The 22,690-nt window shown below is 31.6% G+C and overlaps 6 protein-coding genes across 8 annotated transcripts; 5 read left to right on the top strand and 1 right to left on the bottom strand.

Annotated features, from left to right (window-relative positions):
* Positions 1–919: 919 nt before the first annotated feature.
* On the top strand, positions 920–5,903 carry LOC116344141 (synaptic vesicle glycoprotein 2C). 3 transcript variants are annotated; one of them, XM_031772561.1, is made up of 12 exons: positions 920–1,006; positions 1,936–2,176; positions 2,793–2,868; positions 3,363–3,422; positions 3,509–3,705; positions 3,777–3,904; positions 3,989–4,343; positions 4,608–4,891; positions 4,979–5,163; positions 5,241–5,397; positions 5,467–5,594; positions 5,661–5,903. In XM_031772561.1, the coding sequence occupies exons 3-12, from the start codon at positions 2,799–2,801 to the stop codon at positions 5,753–5,755; spliced, it is 1,659 nt and encodes a 552-aa protein (XP_031628421.1). In that variant the 5' UTR covers positions 920–1,006; positions 1,936–2,176; positions 2,793–2,798; the 3' UTR covers positions 5,756–5,903. The 3 variants fall into 3 exon arrangements, with proteins under 3 accessions (XP_031628421.1, XP_031628423.1, XP_031628424.1); XM_031772563.1 differs by having other exon boundaries at positions 2,706–2,868; XM_031772564.1 differs by having other exon boundaries at positions 970–1,006; positions 1,939–2,176.
* Positions 5,904–6,133: 230 nt separating this feature from the next.
* On the bottom strand, positions 6,134–13,166 carry LOC116344140 (electroneutral sodium bicarbonate exchanger 1-like). The gene is made up of 16 exons (XM_031772560.1): positions 13,048–13,166; positions 11,227–11,309; positions 11,057–11,155; positions 9,733–10,158; positions 9,423–9,603; positions 9,027–9,139; positions 8,599–8,964; positions 8,422–8,523; positions 8,263–8,359; positions 7,932–8,199; positions 7,722–7,871; positions 7,306–7,655; positions 6,932–7,244; positions 6,624–6,866; positions 6,349–6,500; positions 6,134–6,274 (listed from the first exon to the last, which is right to left on the bottom strand). The coding sequence occupies exons 2-16, from the start codon at positions 11,297–11,299 to the stop codon at positions 6,232–6,234; spliced, it is 2,976 nt and encodes a 991-aa protein (XP_031628420.1). The 5' UTR covers positions 11,300–11,309; positions 13,048–13,166; the 3' UTR covers positions 6,134–6,231.
* Positions 13,167–14,235: 1,069 nt separating this feature from the next.
* On the top strand, positions 14,236–15,897 carry LOC116344144. The gene is made up of 8 exons (XM_031772567.1): positions 14,236–14,402; positions 14,470–14,530; positions 14,586–14,749; positions 14,808–14,834; positions 14,911–15,027; positions 15,132–15,302; positions 15,370–15,540; positions 15,610–15,897. Exons 1-8 carry the CDS (start codon positions 14,348–14,350, stop codon positions 15,834–15,836), a joined length of 993 nt encoding a protein of 330 aa, XP_031628427.1. The 5' UTR covers positions 14,236–14,347; the 3' UTR covers positions 15,837–15,897.
* A 513-nt stretch (positions 15,898–16,410) lies between these two features.
* LOC116344113 lies at positions 16,411–18,046 on the top strand. The gene is made up of 8 exons (XM_031772522.1): positions 16,411–16,523; positions 16,594–16,660; positions 16,741–16,904; positions 16,982–17,008; positions 17,075–17,191; positions 17,269–17,439; positions 17,516–17,686; positions 17,755–18,046. The coding sequence occupies exons 1-8, from the start codon at positions 16,472–16,474 to the stop codon at positions 17,970–17,972; spliced, it is 987 nt and encodes a 328-aa protein (XP_031628382.1). The 5' UTR covers positions 16,411–16,471; the 3' UTR covers positions 17,973–18,046.
* A 529-nt stretch (positions 18,047–18,575) lies between these two features.
* Positions 18,576–20,154, top strand: LOC116344212. The gene is made up of 7 exons (XM_031772661.1): positions 18,576–18,690; positions 18,761–18,821; positions 18,912–19,075; positions 19,134–19,160; positions 19,222–19,512; positions 19,584–19,754; positions 19,835–20,154. Exons 1-7 carry the CDS (start codon positions 18,636–18,638, stop codon positions 20,062–20,064), a joined length of 999 nt encoding a protein of 332 aa, XP_031628521.1. The 5' UTR covers positions 18,576–18,635; the 3' UTR covers positions 20,065–20,154.
* Positions 20,155–20,493: 339 nt separating this feature from the next.
* Positions 20,494–22,269, top strand: LOC116344245 (phospholipase A1-like). Its single transcript, XM_031772711.1, has 7 exons — positions 20,494–20,625; positions 20,688–20,748; positions 20,812–20,975; positions 21,049–21,075; positions 21,301–21,528; positions 21,598–21,657; positions 21,730–22,269. Exons 1-7 carry the CDS (start codon positions 20,571–20,573, stop codon positions 22,113–22,115), a joined length of 981 nt encoding a protein of 326 aa, XP_031628571.1. The 5' UTR covers positions 20,494–20,570; the 3' UTR covers positions 22,116–22,269.
* Positions 22,270–22,690: the final 421 nt, after the last annotated feature.

Raw genomic sequence — 22,690 nt, 5'->3', positions numbered from 1 at the left:
TTTCATCGATCGTGTCACGAGACATACTGTTGATGCTGCGATCATGTAATGTACACGCGCAGTTCATTTTGACTGGGTTTATTAAAATACAAAGTCATGAGCATACATTTAATTTCAAATTAAAACTTCCAGTTTGAATTTTGTCCGCAAAATGAAATAGGTGAATTTTTTACAAAGACGATCAAGCCCAAGATTTTGCCAAACACAACATAATAATAATTGTAGAAAAAACATAGTAACGGTCTAAATAGCACGTATTCCACATCAACATTTTTTTTTCATGTATGCGCTCAACAGAACCAATACGAATATGAATCCGTTTGTTTCGTTTCTCTCAGAAACCACACAGCACATACATAGTTTTATGGCTTCTAACCGTACCTACCAGCAAGAATGCATCGATATTGATATCACACGAACATTTCTATTTATGATGATTCTATCTATTTTTGTCGTTGGTTTCACGATGTATAATATAAACCCAACCCATCGAACGCTTGGTTTTAAGAAATATGGTTTTAAAATACAAATTGTCTTTTTTATTTGGCTATTTTCTATCTTTAAATAAGAGAGGTATGTGCTTTCATTTGGAAAATTGAAAAGAACACTTTTCCTAAACACTATATTTTCGGTAAAATGGCAATCTTTCTGAATTTAAATTGGAAGTATAAATATCTTAATCCAATGTTTTGTTTTAAATTGACGAACCCTTCTTATTATTCATCACGAATAATGAAAATTAAGATACAACATTTTCCAATATTGTCATCTTTAAAACACGCAAACACTCAGTTTTAGTGACGTCAGTTCGCCATAATTATTGAAATGTAACTACTGAATCTATCTTAACTGAATTGATTAACTGGAATAATCTGTTGTAATTTAATTGTTGAGTTAAATCATTTTTCATTTAGTTTATCTTTTTTTAAAAAGAGAAAATAAGTGTTGAAACATTTTTGTTTTAGAAAAATTAAATCAAACAATCAGAAGACAGCACTGAAAGCGGGTAAGTTATTGTGTGATTCTCTGCGCTCGCAGTCATTCGTTTGTTTGAATATATGTACTTTCATCGTATATTATTTAAATTATTCTTTGTTTGAGATAATTTATGTTGCATATTCATGTTCTGCAATGATTCTCATCTTTTTTCTAACAGAAAAAATATCATCCATATTATTGTTCTTTGTGTCTGTAATCGTTGAACTGAATTTCTATCAACTGAATGTTAAGTTAATTGGAATTCGAGTGACACGCGGCACAGACTCATTGGTGTTCGTTTTGTTCTTTCAAGAGAATCATATTTGCACGATTTTGATAAAATTTCATCATGTATTTGCTTAACCCACTTTAAATTCGCATAAGTTTCGCTGAAAGAGAGCCATTAGGATGCGAAAATACATGACTTAATATTATAAATGCAATTAAAAGCAAACAATAGTTGAATAATGGCTTATTATATTTACTGCACATATGAATGCACGTCACATGTTACTTATTTCACAGAAACGGCGAAAGACGACAGACAAGAAGTAATGTCAGTGAAGTAAATATTTTGATCCAATTAAATGCAAACTATTCGTAAATTATACTCTATCATAAACGTGTCTGGTGGTGCTTTAAGCTAATAAATTAATCACGTTTTATTTTTTGATATTTCTTTAGACATATTATATTCATATTAACCCGCATTTTTCGCCACAAAAACTTTGACGAATATCAGAATTTATACCATTTATTATAATTAGAACATTTTACAACACCATAAAACCGTTTCTTGTGTGTGAAAAGTGACTTAACATATTACCGCTCAGTACGCATGCATTGATTTTATTATACACAAATAAATCACAACTAATTCAAATATCGTTATTCTTATCAGCCATATATTCTGTTACACTTTACGACAAAATTCTTCAATTAATTTATCTTTCTCAGAAGAAGTGAAGTCACAATTTAGAGAATAACTTCAATGCGCTGTATTCACTGCTCAATATTCTGTCTTCATTGACGATCGAAACGGTTCAAATAATCTTGTTTATCGCACTCAGAAGAAGATAATTAATGAGTGAAGTACAATTTTTGAAAAAACTATAAGCTACTGGAAAATAGGAGATCATTAGAGTTTTGGCCAACCCGCTGGAAATGCTCGAGAAATAAAACCGAATACTGTTTTCAGGTAAAAATTAATACTTTTCAAATACTCACGTGTCGAATCTGAAATCTTGATCAAGGTTATTCATTCCATATCGATTGCGTCAAGATAATAAATTCATTGAAGATAGCGATTTAATATGACTACTTCGAAGAAATTGCTGTAAAAGTCATATTCAATCGTAAAATTGTATAATTTTATAATAATTGTATTTTTTTTTTGTTTTATTGGAATAACCATAGATTTGCTTCTGACCCATAATTCATCCATTTTTTATTTTTCGAATTTACATAGTAAAGAATAAAGATGCGAGAAACATGCAACTTCTGTTTTATTGAATCGCTGTCGTTAACGAATTTTTTTATTAATATAATAGATATTGCCTGGTTAATCATCATAACTAGAATAGAAACATCGTTAATATGATTAAATTAAAATATTGATTTACAGTGAAACCGGCTCTATCTCTCTCCTAATACTGAATATAATTGTGCCAAATGATGTCGCACAGTGTTAATACTAAAATGCGTAAATTATCGTTTACCTATTTTAGAGAATAACTTCAATGAGCTGTACTCACTGCACAGTATTCTATCTTCATTGACGATCGAAACCGTTCAAGTAATCTTTTCATTTACAGAAAACCATGGTTAAAAGTAACAGAATTCCGAAGGGTTTCCTCAACACCAGAACAAATGATGCAGAAGTTCGTGAAGGTATTTTAAAAATTAACATTATTTTTTTTTTACAACAATAACATGGACAAAAACAAATCAAATCACAGCGAACGGCAGTTCGTTCAAGTGCCGAAATCATGGCTAGTTTTATAGTGATTATATCGTCTTTTATGTGGAAGAAAAGACAAGATTATATAGTATGGCTAATATATACTACTGCCAATTCATTAAATTTATTGCAATATTAAGTTTTAATGAACAAGCGAAGCATAGAGCCGTATGTTATATGTAGGCATCGCGAAAGTGTTTAGCTAAAAACTATATCTTTCAATCTATTGGTAGAAAAAATTCAATTATCAGTAGATTTGTAAATTTATAGCGGTAATTGAATAAAAATCCAACACACTACGCACTGTAAATGAAGTTTAATTGAACAGATAAAAATTGACAATAAATATTGGATGAAATAAAAAAATTAATTTGATACAGTATTAAGATGATATATAATGCTGTATACATTTTTATTATTGCAGATGATAAATCAAGTGAAAATATCGGAAAATACTGTATTGAAGATGCCATTCGCGCAACAGGTAACAGGTTTTTTTGTACTTCATCTTTTTATGTTTTTTGTGATCTTCGAAAATTGGATACAGTGAAGAATTTGCCAATTTTTTAGGTCATGGGCGGTTCCATATTTTCCTGTTGTTTGTGTGCGGAATTGGTATGATGAATGTGGTGATTGAAAACGTAAACATTGGCTTTGTTCTGCCCTACGTTCGTTGTGAAATGAAAATATCGACTGCTGAACAAGGACTATTAAATTCTGTCGGATACATTGGCATTGTAATAAGCTCACACCTGTGGGGGTTTTTGGTGAGCGGAACAGACAGTTTTCAAATTATTTCCAGTGTTTTTAAGTTTCGAATGAATGTTGAAATTTTTAGGCTGACACCACTGGTCGAAGACGTGTATTATTAATTTCTATGGTCGGAAGTTTTATTTGCGCACTCTTATCGGCCTTCTCCTTTAACATTTTGTCGCTTATTTTATCACGTTTATTCGTTGGATTTTTGTAAGTTCTCTGTCATTTGGCGATTAAAATCTTTTTACCAAAAAATGTTACAATATTTTTGGTTTGTCAAAAAAACAATTCAAGTGTTTCAGGTGTTCAAGCAGCTACATATAGTTATATCGGAGAATTCCATAGTAACGAGACAAGGACGAAAACTTTATCCTTTGTGGCAATGTTTATGCCAGCTTGTTTCGTCTACTTACCATTGTTGGCCTGGGCCGTTCTACCGATGGAATGGGAATTCCATCTGTCTAATGACATAAAAATATCACCATGGCGTATTTATCTACTTTTAAGTAGTCTTTTAAATGGTATTAATGCCATTTGTTTGTATCATTTGCCTGAAAGTCCGAAATTCTTACTTTCCATCAATCGCAAAGAGGAAACATTGAACGTCCTAAGAAAAATGCATTCGGTAAATATTCGAGACGATCAAAAGGTAACTGAGATACACTTTAAAATGAATGGTTGAGAATAATAATGAAACTTAATTTTTGTTCAAACTGAAGTGTCACTTCGGAATATTTCCAATAAAAGTGTCCCAAGTTTGTATATAGTTTGCCATATAAACTTGGGACACTTTTATTGGAAATATTTCGAAGGGACACTTCAGTTTGAACAAAAATTAAGTTTCATTATTATTCTCAAGCGTTCAAATGAAAGATATACTGAAAAATAGTAAATGTCATTCGCATGTGTACAGTTGTATCCGGTGAAGGATCTAATATCTGAAACCACTGGCACTGCTTTATCAGAAGTGTGCGGCATTTATGGTATTTTCAAATTGGTTTGGTGCCAAACATTGCCGTGTTTTCAACGACCAAATGTTTTAAACACCTCTATGTTATGCTACTTGATGTTTTGCCTATTCAGTGTCGGTCATGGAACATTCATGTGGTATCCAGACTTTTTAATGCAAATGCAAGATTATATCGAGAGTCCATACACTTTGTGTAACATTGTTGGCAGTAGTTTTATTTCCGCAAAGTAAAGAAAAAAATGATTCAAATTGAAATATAGCATTAAAATGTTCAACAATATCATTAATAATGTATTTTCTTCTTTCATTCATAGGAGTTTTAATTTATCTTTTGTCTTGAATGACAGCTCGGCATCGATAGATCGTAATGAATACAGTTGTGTTAACCATTCGAATACAGTAACTTTCAAAATCATTCTAATGATGGGAGTGGTATTCGTCTCGATTTCAGCCGTAGTCAGCTTTTATATTAATAAAGTGAACCGTAAAATGCTTTTAAGTGAGCATTGACCACACTTTTAACATTACTCTCTTTAGATGGATTCAGAGTTTAATTACATTATCTCACTCTTTCAGTTGGATGGCTATTAATTTCATCAGTTTTTTCCGTATCTATTGTGTTCATTCGTAATTTTTATTTAATGGCTGTTGGATTCATGACATTTTTGAGTTGCGGTTTATGTGGCGGCATAATTAGTGCAATATCGATTACAATATTTCCTACAAATATTAGGTAATCATTAAAATTCACATATTTCATTAAAAATTGCAGCAATAAGTTCTTTCTTGTTTTTGTATGCAGGGCGATGGCAACGTGCCTCATTTTGATGTTCGGTAGACTCGGTGCTGTTGGTGGGAGTAATTTTGTGGGATTTCTGTTAAATGGACACTGCGAACTCATTTTCTATTTGTATGGTTTATTAATACTAAGTAAGCTGATCCACTAGCTGCGACAAAAATAACAAATATGTAAACATATACTTTTTCTTATTTTAGGCTGCTCATTCGTGTGCTTTTTCTTAAACACAAATCCAGTTGAACTTTCAGAACAAACCAGAGATAAATCGTTTAAAATGAAATGTAGAGCATGATCGAAATGATTTTATTACTGCGGTTTTTACTTTTTTCTATAATAAGATACACTTCCTATGTACTTGGAAGTAGTACTTGATGTATCGATGTATGGACGAGTTAAAAACATAAAAAATATATCTGACCCCCGGGGGGCTTGCAGACAAACTAAGCTATTTTAATCAAAATCAAGTTTTTTCTTCAGGTACAAATTCTTGCGAAAAACCTCATTTGAAAATAATTTTCCTGGACGAATTTTCCAAAAATAAAAATATTTTTTTGTGGATTGGGCTCAGAAATTCGAAAAAGCTTATTTTAGCTAGGTGCGGGACAAACAACCCAAGCTGATTTTAAAGCATGATCAAGCAAAAATAAAATAAAATACATAAACATTGGCATTTTTCTTTCAATTCAATTTATTTTCTTAAATTATTATTATCCATTAACCAAAATTCAAAGGTCAGAAGAAAAATTTGATTCTGATTTTGTGTCTCAATTAAACTTGGGATGTCTTTCCCAAGGCGTTGTTTTCCTCGAAACTGAAATGAATTTATATTATTTCGAGATGAGTAAAGGGCTCAATTAAATGGAAAATAAATTAGCTGACGAGAACCTTTTATTAGTATCCTTGGATATGTTGTTATTCACATGTTTCCAGGTGGATGTCTTATTTACTTCTTCGGTGATATTGATTGGATTGAGTAGGGTTAATTTTTCATTTGCGATTTCCAAATCTCCAGGATATGGTGGTGGCGGTGCTTGCTTCTAAAGAAATAACAGACAGTTCAAGTTTAATAAACAAAAATCTGATTTTTTTTTTCAAAATAGTCTCAATTTTTGTTTGTAGTTAATGTATTAACTTAAAAAATCAAACAAATGATAACTTACCTCTTCCATTGTCAAATCGTGGACGTCTTTTCTACGCTTCGTTGTTTTGGGCATGATATCATCAAGAATTTCCAATTCACCATAGGTGAACACTCGATCTAGGCATAATTTTCGAATGCCAATCATTACAACCAACATCAATGGGAATAAAATTGAGGTATAAGAAAATGATTTAATCACCCACAAGAATACAAGACACGCAACTTGTATCAGTGTGAAAAGATGAACGCGTTTCAAAGGAACCTAAAGACAAGATGAGCACGATATCATAAATCCGCAAATAATTATTGATTTCGTCAAAAAATCACCTGTCTTAAGTAATTATAATCTGGTTGATATTTCACGGGCATAAACATAATTAAGATACGATCAAATAATTGAAGACCTTTCAATGAATCGACACCCATATACAAAAATACTCCAAATAACACAGGCATGGGAATATGCCTAAGTAACGGTGTAAGAAAAACGGAACATCCAATTGTTAGAAATACCAATATATGTGTGACGCGTTGTTCTCGTACACCCAAAAACTGTGGTTTCTCTCCAGGCGAAACACATTCCGATTGTAGTTTTAATGAATTGACGTGATTAAGCGACATGACCGTGGCTGCCACAAACCTTATTAAAAAAATATTTACATACAATATCTTGGATAATATTCAAAATTTCTAGTTCTTACCATGGCAGACCTAGTGTTGAGCAAATCTGGATAAGAATTGCTAAAACAAACAAATCCAAATGATAACCGCAACCTTTTTTCAATTTGTTTTCTTTGCGATTTACAATAACGGCGGTGATTTGTTGATCCAAAAAAATGAGAATAACACCTAGCAATGCTGGAAAAAATGCAATTAACCACCAACGATAATGATTTACAAACGGACTTATTATCCAGCCGCGAGTGTTAAGAGTTGGCTTGAATTCGGATGGTACTTGGAGTTTTGGCGTGGCTACATTGATATAAATGTCCAAAAGGGTCATTGATGATATAGCGATAAATACGGAAAAGTCACTTAACAATTGACGAACCTGAAGAATGATTCTAGTTTTATATTATTTGGTCGATTTTAAATGAAGAAAACAATTTTTCTTTACCGTTGATGAAAAAAATAGAGCAGTTTTGAAACCTTTTAAGGTTATCGATATGGTGAATGTTCCAAAAAATAGTACAACCGACATGAGAAATACATCTGGAATCGGTTTCGGCTTGGCACAATCTGCACCAATAAGAGTTCCATTTAATGCCTGTTAATTGTAAACACAAAAATTAATCTATTTTATCAAGTCGGTGGAATAATTACTTACATTGCATTCGACATTTGTATATGCATTGGTCGAGTTGAAGTCATTTCCATCGAATTGACAAGCACAATCGTATACTTCATCTGGAGATGCTATCGGATATTTCGCTTTAATTGATAATACATTTAGAATCGCTTCATATACGAAAATAACGGCGACCAAAGTAGCGAAATTTTCTTCAGTGAATCTGGTGATATAGCAAACCAATGCGCTAGCATCAACGGCAACCATAATAAACAGTACGATTGTAATCCAAGTACCGATCCAGAATCTATAAAAAAACACCAATTTTTATGCCCATTGACTTAAAAAGGGAATAATGATTATGCTCCACCTAAATGACATATAATCCAGTTCAGCAACTAAGCAAAAATTGTAAACAATTGTTTCAAAAACCAATACTGGTCCAGTTGATGCCAAGATTGTTAAAGCTATAAAAAGATATAATTTAATGATATTGCTGTTTCGTTATTATATCATAATTTATATTTACGTTGACCAGAGAAGAAACCATAGCCGATGCCGCAAACGAAACCCGATACTATAGATTCCATCGCTGCCATACTGTTTTCGGTCAATGTTCCAATTAGACCACCTTTATTCAAACAAAACTTTTTGTGAATTTAAAAATAAAAGCAACTTTTCGTGATATTTTGTTTAAATTTCTTACCAAATGTGATAATTGGTGATAAACAGGCAAAGTATAAAAATATCCAAGTTGCAATGCATTGAGTGGAAAGAGCGTCTTTAAAATCAGACCAATAAAACGGTACTTTACGACGCAAATCATTTTTTAAACCACCGAACAAGACACCACTTCTGACTAAGCCCGAACTTTCTCTCAATTGCATCGCCACTTTGTCATGATCAACTTCTTTTTCCATTTGTTCGAAGTCGGGTAGTTTTCTTTTTTCTTGACTGGGAATGGCGGCAGGAGGTTCAATACGTATCGTTGGGTCCCATTCGCTGGGAGGAAGTACTGTTACTGTATCTAAAAACTCATCCATCCCCGCCAACAAATCATCACGATTTTTTGCTAGAAGTAGAAAAAGCGAATAAATTAAAACTCTTCACTATGTTGTGTGCATGTCTATTTACCTCGATAAGCAACTTCGTGGAATATTTCATCAGCCATTACTGTTGCCATCGAACGTCCGATTTCACGAAAACTGCTAATACTTCCAACTGGACCGATCAAAATGAACAAGAACCTATGAGAAAAAATTATAAATTATTTCTAAAACAATAGATTCCAAACTGATCATTTTGAATAAAGCATACATTTAGGTGTTCAAAATAATCTTAAAGCAGGTAAATAGCTAATTGTGAATTGTTCTTTTTCTTTTGTTGTTTGTCAATCAATACTGTTATTAAACGGCAATGAATAATATGCTACTATAGATTTATCGCGCAGTATTATATTTGAATGCACAGGTGAAGCATTTTTGCGATCTTTTAAGTTTTTTGGACGCTTTTTTTTAAATATATGCTTACCTTGTGGGAATCAAGACTTCGGTCAAATCACAAATTACTGATGCTTCGTGATGGATTCGTACAAATCCTGATATTGTTCTATCTAGCCATTCAACTTCACCAACGAGAATATTTGAAGCTTCTGTGCCGGTGGGGACTTTCTTCGTGAAGTATTTATTGACTTTGTATGCGTCAAAGTCTCCTGTTTGTTCAATCCGAAACGTTAAATCAATTATCGTGGATAAGAAAAAACTCATAATTAATTATTTGAAATTAAAAGCTTAAACGTTAGAACAAAGCCATTATATAAAATCAAAATGATTGGGTATACCTGAAGTTTTGCCGGTAAGTTTGAGTTTTTGCTCGTGCTGATGTCGATGCCGAAGTAATAAAGTGTCGCGCACTTTTTTACTTGTTGAATTGGTTAAATGGTTGTCATTGAAAACTCGGTCACAAAACGAATCAACGATTTCTTCTAGATTATTTGCAACCATATCCAGTATAACTGTGCCGTTTGTGAGAAAACTTCTTAACTCAAATAACGAATGCAGTGACAATGACGTTACGTATGGTTTTGACCAGCGGCCACCATCTTCGACTTTTTCCTCGAATTTTAACCATCGTGCCGTTTCTTTCCATTCAATGCCATCCTTCGTCAATTCCATCATTTCCGAAAATAACATGTGTGATTCGTGCGCTCCATCATATTCGGAATTTATACGAAGTATAGAACGTACGCGTTGAGCCGGTGGCTTTACTGTTTATCAAAAAAAAATTGCTTGATTTTGGGTACTGGCTATTTATATACTCAAATTCCGATAAAAATAGCATATTCTACTATTTGTATACTCAATCGACGGATATATACATATTCGATTAACGTTTTGCATGTGTTTTGTCACGTTTTGCATTTCAGTTTGGTAATTATAAAAATACATTTTTGGTCGAACGCTGCTTATAAAAATACATTTTGATGTCATAAAACTTCAGATAAACGCCATCTAAATATAGTCGGGTTATCAAAACATCACAATCGAAATGAGCACGTGTCCATTTTTTAAAGAATCGTTGAACTTTGTTTGATTCAGTTCGATGTGTACATAAACGATCTCGCAATATGCCGCTCAAAATTGACATCCGCCAATGGCAATGAAAATATCTAAACATATTTGCATTTTGAAATGTTAATTCGCTTTAATTTGTGATTTATTTTCGTAACAATGTGAAATAAATACTCGTATACTCGCGTCTATATAATGTCTTCTATTTGGTATCGTCCCTCAAAAGTATCACAACATCAAATAGACAAACAAATGACGTAAATTCGTCACCAACATCAAATTGGTTATGTTCAAAATTATTTTTTTAATCGTTTGTTTATTCTTTTGTTCATTGGTTTCATAAAAATAAGGTTTGACAACGTTTTGTAAGGTTTGACAACGTTTCACAGTATTTGTTTCACGGTCTTAAACAGTTTAATTATTACATGACTTTACACCAAACTGAACTGAACACATGCAAAAACTCAATCGAAAATGTATATATTTGAATTCAAATTTAAATTGTATGTCGACGAAGTGTAAATATGCTTTTTTATAGGAATTTGAGACAGTGCTTGATTGTGGTTTATCGGACAAACAATAATTTTTACTTACTTGGCCGATCATATTCCATATCGGTATCGCCTTGTTTGTGATGATGTTTTTTGTGTTGACGAAACGCATGCTGATGGTTGTTTGGTAGAAAAGCCTGGCCTGAACAGGAACAAAATTAGGTAATCCACAGATTCATTGCTTATATTTTTCTTTTCCATCCATATTCCTACCTTCATAATCCTGTTCGTTATACTTTTCATTCAATACGCCTAGATCTTTTGGTGCTTTTGTGTCATTATCCATATTCAAAGGTCTTTAAACAAGAAAAATTGAACAAAATCTAGCCAATACGCTTTCAAACGCTTTCAAACAAACACCTAATAATTTATTTGGAGCAAAAGATTTAAATCAACACAGAAAGAAATAAAAAAAACACCACAATTTTCGAAAGGTTTAATGTTACACCTTGAAACGAACACCTCACAACCTCACAATATCTTGATTAAGACTGAACAAAAAACGAGCATTTTCTCTTTTTTTAACATTAAAAAATCCAGATTGTCTGAAATTTAATTCGTGACACAAATAATCAATGTGTTAAATAGTTTGTGTTGATAATTCCCGGTGTCATTCATTAAAACAAAAAAAATAACGATTCCGTTCATTAATAAGAACGTTTTCGATTTCATTAACAAAAATGAAAGTGATTAACATGTATGTTTTCTAAACAAAACTGCCTACAAATCTGGTCCGTTGAAAAACTTGAGGTGTAAACTACAGCTTACTTGAAAATAAATTATAAGAACGACGATCAATGAATAAAAGTATGGACTAAGTAGACTTTATTCCCTTTTATGGTGGTATCAAATCAGTATAATCTCCAAAGTTTTGACTATAATGGATCTACACCTTTTGTTTAAATGACTTTGTCTCTTAGTCGACTGAACCAAAATTACAAATCAAATAATCACGGTATACGCATCATGTGTTGCTCAGCGTAACCATAATACTAATATTATGTATTTATTTATTACTGATACTTCTAAGCAACCGTTTTAATCAATCCCACTTTTAATTTTAAGTAATCGGTATCGGCAAAAACATAATCAAGCGCTTTACACGTGATGATCCGGTTTTGAAATGGGTTTGATGCAGTTACAGGCAGAAAAAACCAACCAAAAGTGCCTTTGTTTACATTTTCTGTTTGGGTCTTTCTATCAGTATATGAAACATTTTTATATTTTGCTATTTCGTTTTCATTATCAAAAGAACAAAGATGAAGGAAAAAACATATGTGCGATGAATGACAAACCAGACACATTTCATTGCACATAACTTAACGAAACAATTGAAACACGAATTGATTAATTTCATTTTTTTAGGTGTTTTCCTTTTGCCCAATGCTTTCAATTGAAATTTTTTCCAAATAAATGCAACACTGGTTTTATCCAGTTTTGGTGTTTATACAAATTCTATCTGTTTTCGCGTGAAACAACAATAAAATATACGTTTTTTCCGTATTCTATTTTGCGCGGCTACTCTTCCACTCTATTGCGATATTTTCACACAAATATAAAAAAACATATGATTTTTAAGCGTATTTAGTAGATCAGCAAAAATTCCATCTTATTCGCGCATGTGCATTTGTACTAAACGTACAGTGTTGATAGAAAGTTTGGGACGACCTATTTGATTTTCATACAAAGTGCCGTTTTTTTGGGGTTTCAAAAATAATGCTTTTTATCATCCGAAATCAATGATAGCTAAAAATGACAAATACGTATGAAAATGAATTGTTTTTAGCTATTAAAAAAACAAATCGGTGGTTCAAAACTTTCTGTCGGCACTGTATAACAGTCACTTTTTTCAAACAAATTGTTGATACTTGATAAGTATTGTTTATACTTATACATATGTATATATTTAACTTTATAGCTTTTTTGTGTTGTTGATATGATAATATAATTGACCTTTTTCCAATTTTTCTTTCTACTAAAAATAATAATAAATACTTCTTTATAAAATATTAAATTAGTAATTAAAGACGTTACCTAATGATGTAATACGTATATATATGAATATGTTTGTGACAAATTATCAATTATCATCGCTGTTATTAAACAGCATGAAGAAATGTTTCTTTCTCACGAAGTTTAAATTTTGCACTAGTTTTTGTTAAATTATAATTAACTCTGAACGAAATAAAAAATCATTCTCTCTGTTTATGAATAAGAATAAAACTACACTTTCAAATCAGCTCAGCTCATATCCATAGGAAGAATATATAATTATTCTTTGCGCTTGTGTATTCATCAGTGATGGGCACATTAGCTGGCTAATTTGCCACAAATGTATACACTGGCTAACGCACACCATTGCTACAAAGACACTTAGTTATTAGCGCCATCTAGTTCGTGCGAGAAAAAATCTTCACATTTCACACACGTACTATTGAGTTACTTCACTATGCAATACAGTGAGGGCGCCAGTGATACGTGTTTTGCAGCAACCCAGTGGGCTAACGAATGTGTAAACCAGCACTAATACACACATATATACACTGAGTTGTATGTCACTCATAAACGTCAGTGAGAATCGTATGTAGTCACACAGATAGCTGGCTAACGATTGGCATACACCAGTTGTTGGTGTAAGCCAAAGCAAAGACAATGCTGGCTAAAGAGAAACCATCACTGGTATTCATTGTATATATGTATTTTATCGCCGATTTCCTCGACATTCTATTTAAAAGTTTACGGATAATCTGAAATATGACTTGTGAATGTATTCGTAATCTCATTCTCACAAAGATTTTTTTTTATTTGGTAGTTATATTTTTTTTTATTATTTATTTGTTAAGTATACAAATAAATTTATCTTAATTTGTTTATCTGGCAGGATTTTGTTTGGTAAATCGAAATTAGCTCAAACTTCCTCAAAAATTATCTTTTCTCTGAGTCAAATTTTATGAATGACAGAAATTTAATATTTTTATGATCGTTTGGTGTTTTTAACGTATGGAAATGCTACAAATTTAATCACCATCGACGATAGGAAAATTCCATCATTAACAATTCAAATCGAATTCTCGCTATTAAGTAGTCGATTTTGCGTTCCATTTTTTATTAAATTGTTGATTTCAAACACCTGTTTTATTCTTTTGTGTATTTACGTAATAAAGTGATAAATTCTGGGAATATTATAAATTTGTGTCAGTCTTATGTCATTGAAGTATGATCCAAATGTAAGGGATCTATTAGTCAATAGCTTTGTGCGTCAAAGCAAGTTAATACATTTAACTTAACCCACTTGTGAATATTTCATTTTGGAAGTGAAAAAAGTAGATGCATCATGTTTTACTGCGAAATTATTTTTTCTTTACTGTTTATTACTGTACAATTTATAGGTGATATTTATTGAGTTCTTTTCATATATTTTTTTAATAAGAGTCATTTATTTCATTATCAATTCAGGAATAAATTCAGAAAATGGGTTTAAAAAAGAAATTCTAATCTCCTGTGTTTCCAACAAAACGTAAGCTATACTATAAAACTACAGACGATTTGCTAAACTGTCCTTTTAATTTCAGTGCCAAAGAATTCAATAATTTTCACTTGAAATATGATCCAACAATGGCCACACATGATTTTAAATTTGAAGATGGTGAAATGGATAAACTCAAAGAATTGATAGGAAAAAATGATAAAATTATATTCTTTTTCGTCGGACATGAAGATTTTTTAAATAAATTTGGCAAGTATTGAATCTTCTAAAACTATTTGCAAAAAATAATAACTAATTCGAATTTCAGCTGGCAGAAGTTTTATTATAGCAAAACGTATGTAATTTTAAAAAATCTCCGAAGCTTGCCATTCGATTTTATTACAAATCATTTTTAATTTTCGGTTTAATAGATGAAATGATTAGCACGAAAGCCACCACCTGCACAATAAGTTATGAATATTTGTGTGGACCCGGGATTTGCAAACAGATACAATACTTTTCTGCGGTTGAAAATCGCGTTCCAAATGGTACAGTTGTGCTCTTGTCAATGAAGATGATTTTGTTCTTCTCTTTTTAAATGTTTTTGTTCAATAATGAGTCCAATGGAATCATCTTCTCTGTGTTACAATAGTCGTTGATATGGCAACATCCTTTATCCAAAATATTGTGGACTCAAAAGAATTTAAGATTAAATTGGCCAGTGTTTATCTGAATGGATATTGTCTGGGTGGTCATATCGCAGGAAATGTTGGACATGCTTTGAAAAAAATATATAATGGTCAAATGGTATCAGCAATTTGGGGCAAGAAATTTATTAAAGCTAGAAACAGCCAAGTCATAAATTAATGATAATATACAAAACATTTTAGCATACGATCCCCCTCGATTTGCTTTTCCACATCCATCAGTTGAGGGGGAACCGAGACGTGTACAAAAAGGCGATGGCAAATTTGTAGTAGTATTTCATTCATCACAGATTGGTGTCCAAGACAATATTGCTGACGTTGATGTAATTCTCAATGGGGCAAAAAATCAGCCAGGTATTTAGAATAGAATGTTGTATTTTTGGAAGAAGCTTTGTTATTTTATTCTTGGTCTTATATTTGTAGGTTTGAATAAACCAAAGATTGGTGTGTTATTTGATCACTTTGCTGCATTTCTTCTTCGTGAATTTATAATATTGCGCAGCAAAGAAATTGAAAAAAATGAAAGAGGCTTCCCATTTGCCGTAAAGCTTAATCAATCCGATCAATTTTCCCTTGAACTCACAAATCCACCGTCCAACAAAAGTGGCGAATATCATATAAACACTGGTGCAATCTTTGATTTCAAATAAGTAAAATGTTTTGAAAAATGAAGTCAAAATAAATAATTGATTTATAATGTAAAATGTAAAATTATTTTTTCACTTTTATCTATGGGGTAGACACAAACTAGAAAACTTAGCTATACTAAAGCCCGCGTCTCCCTCCTTGACTTTTATGCATTTGCCACTTGACAACAGCTCAAGGGTTTAATTTATTTTCTTTTTGATCGACTTATGTATAAATTTTACGCTTATTTGTTTTCAATATTCCCAATTGGGATACGTAAAGTATCAAAGTCTGTTTTGCAGAATATAATTTCGTCACTTTAAAGAAATTAAGCGCTAATATTTATATATTTTTTGGCAAGCAGATAGAGAAAACAAAATTTTCTCGTTCTATTGCTATTATCTACTTTTTACATTTTTGAGTTAACGTGGCTAAACAACTCAAATGCCAGAAAATACACATGTACATGTAATAATAAATTCTCTGAAGTCTATCATAATTTGATAAAATGAATAATCCAAATAAATTATTAAAGAAATAGTTCAATCGAAATGCGTCATTAAATGAAGAGTATAAAACAAGTTAGCTCACTTGGTTCTTTAATCCAGTTCTAAAAAAGTGTCGTGTGTGGAGTGAAAAGTAAAAAATACTGGCGACTATGAATTACGCCACAAAAATTATTTCTTTACTGTTAATATTGTCGTTTTCATGTGAGTGTCATCGTTTTTAGCGTGTGTTTAATAATGGAATAAGAATTTTATTATTTATATCTTGATAAAGCTGCAGAAATAAAGGCAGAAAACGGTGTTGAAAAAGAGATTCTAATCTCTTGTGTTTCCAATAAAAAGTAATAAATAATAAACCACAAGACAAAGATGCGCACATTATTGAATCTAATATACTAACTAATGTCATTGAAAATTTCAGTGCTAAGGAATTTAGCAATTATCATTTGAAATATGATCCAATGATGAGCACAAATAATTTCACATTTCAAAATGGTGAGATTGCCAAACTCAAACAATTGATCGGAGAAAATGAAAAAATTTCGTTCTTTTTCCTTGGTTACGAGGATTTCTTGCGGAAATATTGTGAGTAAAAGGGATTAAGCGAGAAAATAAAACAAATGATTAATAAAAAAAAAATTCTGTTTCAAATAATTCTCAAGCCGGCAGAAGTTTTTTAATAGCAAGAGGTAAATTCAATTAATACAACTGAGGAATTGTTTAATTTTTTATTCGATTTTTAATTTTCTCTTTAGAAAATATGTTGAATACAGGCGCTACTGCTTGCACCATAAGTTACGATTATTTGTGTGGAATTTCACTTTTGAAAAAACTACAGTATTTTTCCGCGATCGAAAATCGAGTTCCGAAAGGTACACTCCTTTTCAAGCATTTTTTTTCTTTAGTAAATTTGTTCACACCATCTTTCCTGTTTTCTGTATTGTAAAAGTCGTTGCTATGACCAGTGCTCTTATTCAGAATATTGTGGACTCCAAAGAATTTAAAATTAATTTATCTGATGTGTATTTAACGGGTTTTTGTTTGGGTGGACATATCGCTGGAAATGTTGGAAGTAGACTGAAAAAAATTTATAATGGACAAATGGTACCTGCCATTTGGGGTAAATAATACAGTTTTTTGATAACTCTGTGCTTGCTAGAGCAATCAAATCAACTATAATAAAAAATATTGTTTAGCATTCGATCCTCCTGGAATTGGTTTCCCATATCCAATAGAAGTGGGACAACCAGAGCGGGTGCAAAAAGGCGACGGAAAATTTGTCGTTGTGGTACATACATCAAGTCTTGGCGTTCTAGAAAATATTGCCGATGTTGATGTTATCGTAAACTATGGCAGAGATCAGCCGGGTACAAAAATCTATACTTTCATTTGATTGACGATAAAAATATAATTAATTAAAATTATCATAATGTAGGTTGTGAGAACATGTTTTGCGACCATTTTGCTGCGTTTATTCTACTCGAAAATATCCTCTTACTGAATGACGCATTGCCAAAAAATCAAAGAGGGTTCCCACTTGCACATTCTTATGATTATGCCAGTCAATTTTCTTTTGAAATCACCAATCCACCATCCAAGCAAAGCGGCACTTATTATTTGCGCACTGGAAAGATATTCGGAAATGATAAATAACCAGTAATGGCTGATAAACGAAAACAATATTTTTTAAAAAAAAATTTAAAAAATAAACTTTGATACAAATTTAACTGATCATTTCATTCATTATTTATATTTTCTGTCATTTTTCCCTTGAATTGAGTTTTATACAATACATTGCGACTGAAAGAAAAAAATGGATTCAAAATTGATACAATGATCAAATATATTGAAGAATGTTCATACGCCCCATAAAAGTCTTAAAATTCTATCAATTCAATGTGTTGGATTTGTTATTCAAATGAAAAATACCTATTTAAATGAGTTTTCTTAACAGAATTGTTTGGCAAACCCCGACCGATCGCCGTACAAAAAAGTCGGGTTTTTCTTTAATCAATGGTTATTTTTATTTACAACACGCACAACTGTCTATATGATTTTTCCAACTATTGAAGAAATGTCCTTCTGGATTTTTCGTGACACATTAAAACTCATTTACATTCATTACGATTCAGATGTGTTGTTGAATATGATATTTAAATATGGATTCAAATAGATGAAATGAAAATGGTAATGAAGTATTATATTATCAACATATTGTATCAATCACCCAGAGACTAGTATAAAAGGAAGCCTGATATATTGTTTCATTCCATTTGTAAATAAACTCATTTTACAAACTGAAAAAAGTCCTAAGTCATGTTTTGGTGTGGAGTAGTTTTAGCTTCACTGCTTTTAACCGTAAAGCTATCAGGTGAATATCAAAAATTCCGAAAAGATTTTAATGAAAATTTTAATATATTTGGTATCGTAATATATGATAGGAATAGGCGCAATTGTGGATTTCGAGAAAGAAATTCAAGTATCATGCGTTAATAATGAGAAGTAATAATCTTTCAGTGTCATCTATTAAGCACCGTCCATTTTTGGAAAAATCGATTTCATGTGTAACTATTTTAAATACATATATTACAGTGACACAAAATTCCATTTGTTTAACATCAAATACGATCCAAAGATGCACGCACGTACCTATAAATTCAATCAAACTGACGCTGCTAAAATAAAAGAGTTGATGGGAAACTGGGATAAAGTTAACTTCTTTTTCCTTGGTCATGAAGATAGGCTGTATAGTTATTGTACGTTTTAACATCTTTAATTAATAAAAAATTGATTTAATCGATTTTTCGCTTTTAGCCGGCCGAAGTTTTATAATAGCAAGAGGTAAATTTGATTGGAAGTCCATTGGAAAGTCCATTTTTTAATGATGCAATTTTTCATTTAGAGCAAATGTTCAATACAAACTCAGTTTCTTGCACCATAAGTTATGATTTTCTTTGTGGGCCCGATCTCATGAAATATTTACAATACTTCACGACAACGGTTGGTCATAGAATTCCAAAAGTGGTAGAAATGGCTTCGACATTCATACGGCACATTGTAGATTCAACCGACATCAAAATTAATTTGTCTGGTGTATATTTGACTGGCTTTTGTTTGGGTGGACACATCGCTGGAAATGTTGGATATGAATTGAAACGATTTTATAAAGGTCAAATGGTTCCGACCGTATGGGGTACGAAATTTAAAAAGATTCTTTATGTATTACGGAATCAAATTTTATGTTCTTTTTTTTTGTTTGGATAGCTTTTGATCCTCCAGCTCTAGGATTTTCGCATCCATCCAAAGCGGGAGAACCTAGACGAGTCCAAAAAGGGGATGCTCAAGCTGTCGTTGTATTCCATACATCTACACTTGGCGTTAAAAAAACTATCGCCGACGTTGATATAATCGTAAATGAATCCAAGGACCAACCGGGTAACAATTTAATTTGACTTTTTTATGTACTAATCGTAATTTATGATTTGTGATTTTTATCTTGCCTTTTTATTTCATAGGTTGTGAGAAACAAACGATAGGTATGTTTTGTGATCATTACGCAGCATTTATTCTTCGAGAATTAGTTGTGTTGCATAGTGATAAACTACTTCTTAATAAAAATGGAATTCCGTTTGCGTTCGCGTATGATTATTCCGATCAATATCCATTCGATATTATTAATCCTGCTCTTAACAAATCTGGAAAGTATTATTTACGTACTCAAGCTGTTTTTGGAGCCAAGTCATGAGTAAATTATTATATTGGAGAATCTTGAATGTTTTTTTCTTCTTAATTTTATAATTCACTTTGAACTTGAAATAAAAATTGAGAAATGATATCTTAATAGTTTGATTCTATGGTGAGAGAACGAGTGGACCATTTTTCTCGAATTGATGTTATATCAATTTACTAATTGACACTTGCTTCAAACCTTTCTTTCAAACGATCTGTCTTACAATTTTTAATGTTAATTTGTGATCATTTTTTGTATCTTATTATCCGACACCCTTAGTATGTACGGCGTACATAATTTCGATTGAGTCTTTTAAAATTGTTTATTCAAGCTTGGTGAATATGCGCTTGAATTGATCTGCTTTCGAATTTTACGAAATTTGGTATTCAAATGAGATTTAAATGTCACTCTTTATCCTCGTCATCATCCCGACAAAATGGCAAATATAAAATGAATGTCAGCATTATTCTTTCATTCTTCTTGCAATATTCACGTTACAAAGTGATCGAGATTGGTGAATCATGATTTGGGGCAAAATTATTTTATCGTTGATACTTTTCACTGTACAGTTGTCAGGTGATTTCATCAAAAGAAATTTATCATCAAGTCGAACATACAATATTTGGTGTTACTTTTAGGGAAAAAGGCAAAGTTTGACGTTGAGAAAGAAATACAAATTTCGTGTATTTCTAGCGAATAGTAAGAAAAATCTATAATATTACATTATTAGCGAATAATTCAATTTTTTATGAAAAATTATAGCGCAAAGGAATTCACCACCTTTGAACTTAAGTACAATCCCGATATGGCTACACATAATTACACGTTCGATGAAAATATGATCCTGAATATTGAAGAATTAGTCGGAGACCGTGAAAAAATTATCTTTTTTTTCCTCGGTCATGAAGACAAACTTTACTCGCTATGTGAGTACTGAGTATATATTTGAATAGCTCTCCAAAATACTAGTATATGTTCTGAATATAATTTCACTTTTAGCTGGGAAAAGTTTCCTAATTGCTAGAGGTATGCCAAGGTTCATTTGTATAGTTTTAGTTAGATCAGTAGTGTGTTCTTAGAAAATTTGCAAGGATTTTAGCAAAAAAAAAGTGAGGACCATTTTTGGGTTGTCAAAATTTCTCAGAAGTTTACACTAGATAAAAGGCCTCCTAGAACCTTGCACACTACTGGTTCATGTTTAGATTTAAAAAAACAGTTATGAAAATATTTAGTGAAATATTTTGATCATAGAACAAATGATAAAAAATTCTGCATGCACGTGTACGGTGAGTTATGCTTTTCTTGATGGCAGCAATCTGGTGAAATATTGGAAATATTTTTCGGTGCTCAAAAAGCGATTGCCAAAAGTCGTGAATATGATGACCACATTTATACAAAACATTGTGGATTCGAGTGATTTTAAAATCAACTTATCTTCTGTTTATTTGACGGGATTTTGCTTGGGCGGCCATATTGCAGGCATGTTTCTTGAATTTTTAGTATAATATTAATTTTTTTACCTGTCTGCATCATTTTATCATATTGCAGGCCATGTTGGATATGAATTGAGAAAAATCTATAACGGACAAATGGTGTCTGCCATTTGGGGTAAATCTGTGACTTTTAAATATTGTCTTGATATGCGTATTAATCAACCCTTTTTTAATGAATATTTATTAGCATTCGATCCGCCGAAAATTGGTTTTCCATATCCAGAAAAGGAGGGCAAACCGAGAAGAGTGCAAAAATTCGATGCTGAATTTGTCGTTGTATTCCATACGTCTCGGCTTGGTGTTAAAAAGTCAATCGCTGATGTTGATATAGTTGTGAATGGCGGAAGAGATCAACCCTCGTGCCAAAACGAAACATTGAAGATTACGTGCAACCATTATGCTGCATATCTCCTTCGTGAATTGATTGCAGTAAATAGCAAGAAACTTGAAAAAAACGAAAATGGGTCTCCAGTTGCTTACAAAGTTTCAGATATATCTGAAAAGTTTGCCATTGAAATCACTAGACCAGCGTGGGATAAAGCCGGTATTTTTGGAATGCGCGTGGGTCTTTGATGATGGATATAATGAATAATAACTTTTTTATTAAATAAGATTTGATAACATATTTAAATTTCGATTCTGTAACAAAAAATTTTGATGTCTACTTTATTTGCCTGCTTGCTTTATATGAAATTATATCTGACATTATTGCCTTTTATAATAACAAAATATTTCATATTATATTTATTGTTCAAGAAACTAATAAATGAAAAGTTAAAAAAGTACGTAAAGTAATAAATGATCAATTTTTTTGTATTGTTTTTCGTAAATAATTTTGTTCTGTATTAGTGGCAACTGGCCACTGGCAAATCGTACTGAATTTTATTAAAATAATTTTTTTAAAGTATCCTGGGTTTTTGATAGTTTTTCAATCGAATGGTAACCAAATTAACTCTTTGGCCTCTAAAAAATAGTAAAAATCTCTAAAAATACCATTTCCTTTATGGTACCTAATTAAAAAACTACCAAAAACCATTTCGCCATTTTTTAAATTCATATTACTATATTTAAAATAACATTGAAATCATGTTTAACAATGCAAAAAAAAAAATTCAGGTCAATAATATTTTCATCATTATTTCATCATT

The sequence above is a fragment of the Contarinia nasturtii genome, unplaced genomic scaffold (genome assembly GCF_009176525.2).
Source record: "Contarinia nasturtii isolate CC-2019 unplaced genomic scaffold, AAFC_CNas_1.1 Cnas_scaffold_1037, whole genome shotgun sequence".
NCBI classification, from domain to species: Eukaryota; Metazoa; Arthropoda; class Insecta; order Diptera; family Cecidomyiidae; genus Contarinia; species Contarinia nasturtii.
The sequence above is the reverse complement of the archived record's forward strand: the minus strand, read 5'-3'. Positions and strand labels throughout refer to the sequence as shown.

Bases quoted from the DNA above. Each gene is read 5' to 3' on its own strand.
- LOC116344140 (XM_031772560.1), bottom strand. From the start codon at position 11,299: ATGGATAATGACACAAAAGCACCAAAAGATCTAGGCGTATTGAATGAA. The intron at 8,200-8,262 runs GTGGAGCATAAT...GTTTTTTTATAG, and splicing joins CTGGATTATATGTCATTTAG to ATTCTGGATCGGTACTTGGA. The intron at 6,275-6,348 runs GTTCTCGTCAGC...AATTCATTTCAG, and splicing joins TCCAAGGATACTAATAAAAG to TTTCGAGGAAAACAACGCCT.
- LOC116344141 (XM_031772561.1), top strand. From the start codon at position 2,799: ATGGTTAAAAGTAACAGAATTCCGAAGGGTTTCCTCAACACCAGAACA. The intron at 2,869-3,362 runs GTATTTTAAAAA...TTATTATTGCAG, and splicing joins TGATGCAGAAGTTCGTGAAG to ATGATAAATCAAGTGAAAAT. The intron at 3,423-3,508 runs GTAACAGGTTTT...CCAATTTTTTAG, and splicing joins AGATGCCATTCGCGCAACAG to GTCATGGGCGGTTCCATATT.
- LOC116344245 (XM_031772711.1), top strand. From the start codon at position 20,571: ATGATTTGGGGCAAAATTATTTTATCGTTGATACTTTTCACTGTACAG. The intron at 20,749-20,811 runs GTAAGAAAAATC...GAAAAATTATAG, and splicing joins TCGTGTATTTCTAGCGAATA to CGCAAAGGAATTCACCACCT. The intron at 21,076-21,300 runs GTATGCCAAGGT...TTTTGATCATAG, and splicing joins AAGTTTCCTAATTGCTAGAG to AACAAATGATAAAAAATTCT.
- LOC116344113 (XM_031772522.1), top strand. From the start codon at position 16,472: ATGAATTACGCCACAAAAATTATTTCTTTACTGTTAATATTGTCGTTT. The intron at 16,524-16,593 runs GTGAGTGTCATC...ATCTTGATAAAG, and splicing joins GTTAATATTGTCGTTTTCAT to CTGCAGAAATAAAGGCAGAA. The intron at 16,661-16,740 runs GTAATAAATAAT...TGAAAATTTCAG, and splicing joins TCTTGTGTTTCCAATAAAAA to TGCTAAGGAATTTAGCAATT.
- LOC116344144 (XM_031772567.1), top strand. From the start codon at position 14,348: ATGTTTTACTGCGAAATTATTTTTTCTTTACTGTTTATTACTGTACAA. The intron at 14,835-14,910 runs GTATGTAATTTT...TCGGTTTAATAG, and splicing joins AAGTTTTATTATAGCAAAAC to ATGAAATGATTAGCACGAAA. The intron at 15,303-15,369 runs GCAAGAAATTTA...AAAACATTTTAG, and splicing joins AATGGTATCAGCAATTTGGG to CATACGATCCCCCTCGATTT.
- LOC116344212 (XM_031772661.1), top strand. From the start codon at position 18,636: ATGTTTTGGTGTGGAGTAGTTTTAGCTTCACTGCTTTTAACCGTAAAG. The intron at 19,076-19,133 runs GTACGTTTTAAC...TTTCGCTTTTAG, and splicing joins AGATAGGCTGTATAGTTATT to CCGGCCGAAGTTTTATAATA. The intron at 19,755-19,834 runs GTAACAATTTAA...TTTATTTCATAG, and splicing joins TGAATCCAAGGACCAACCGG to GTTGTGAGAAACAAACGATA.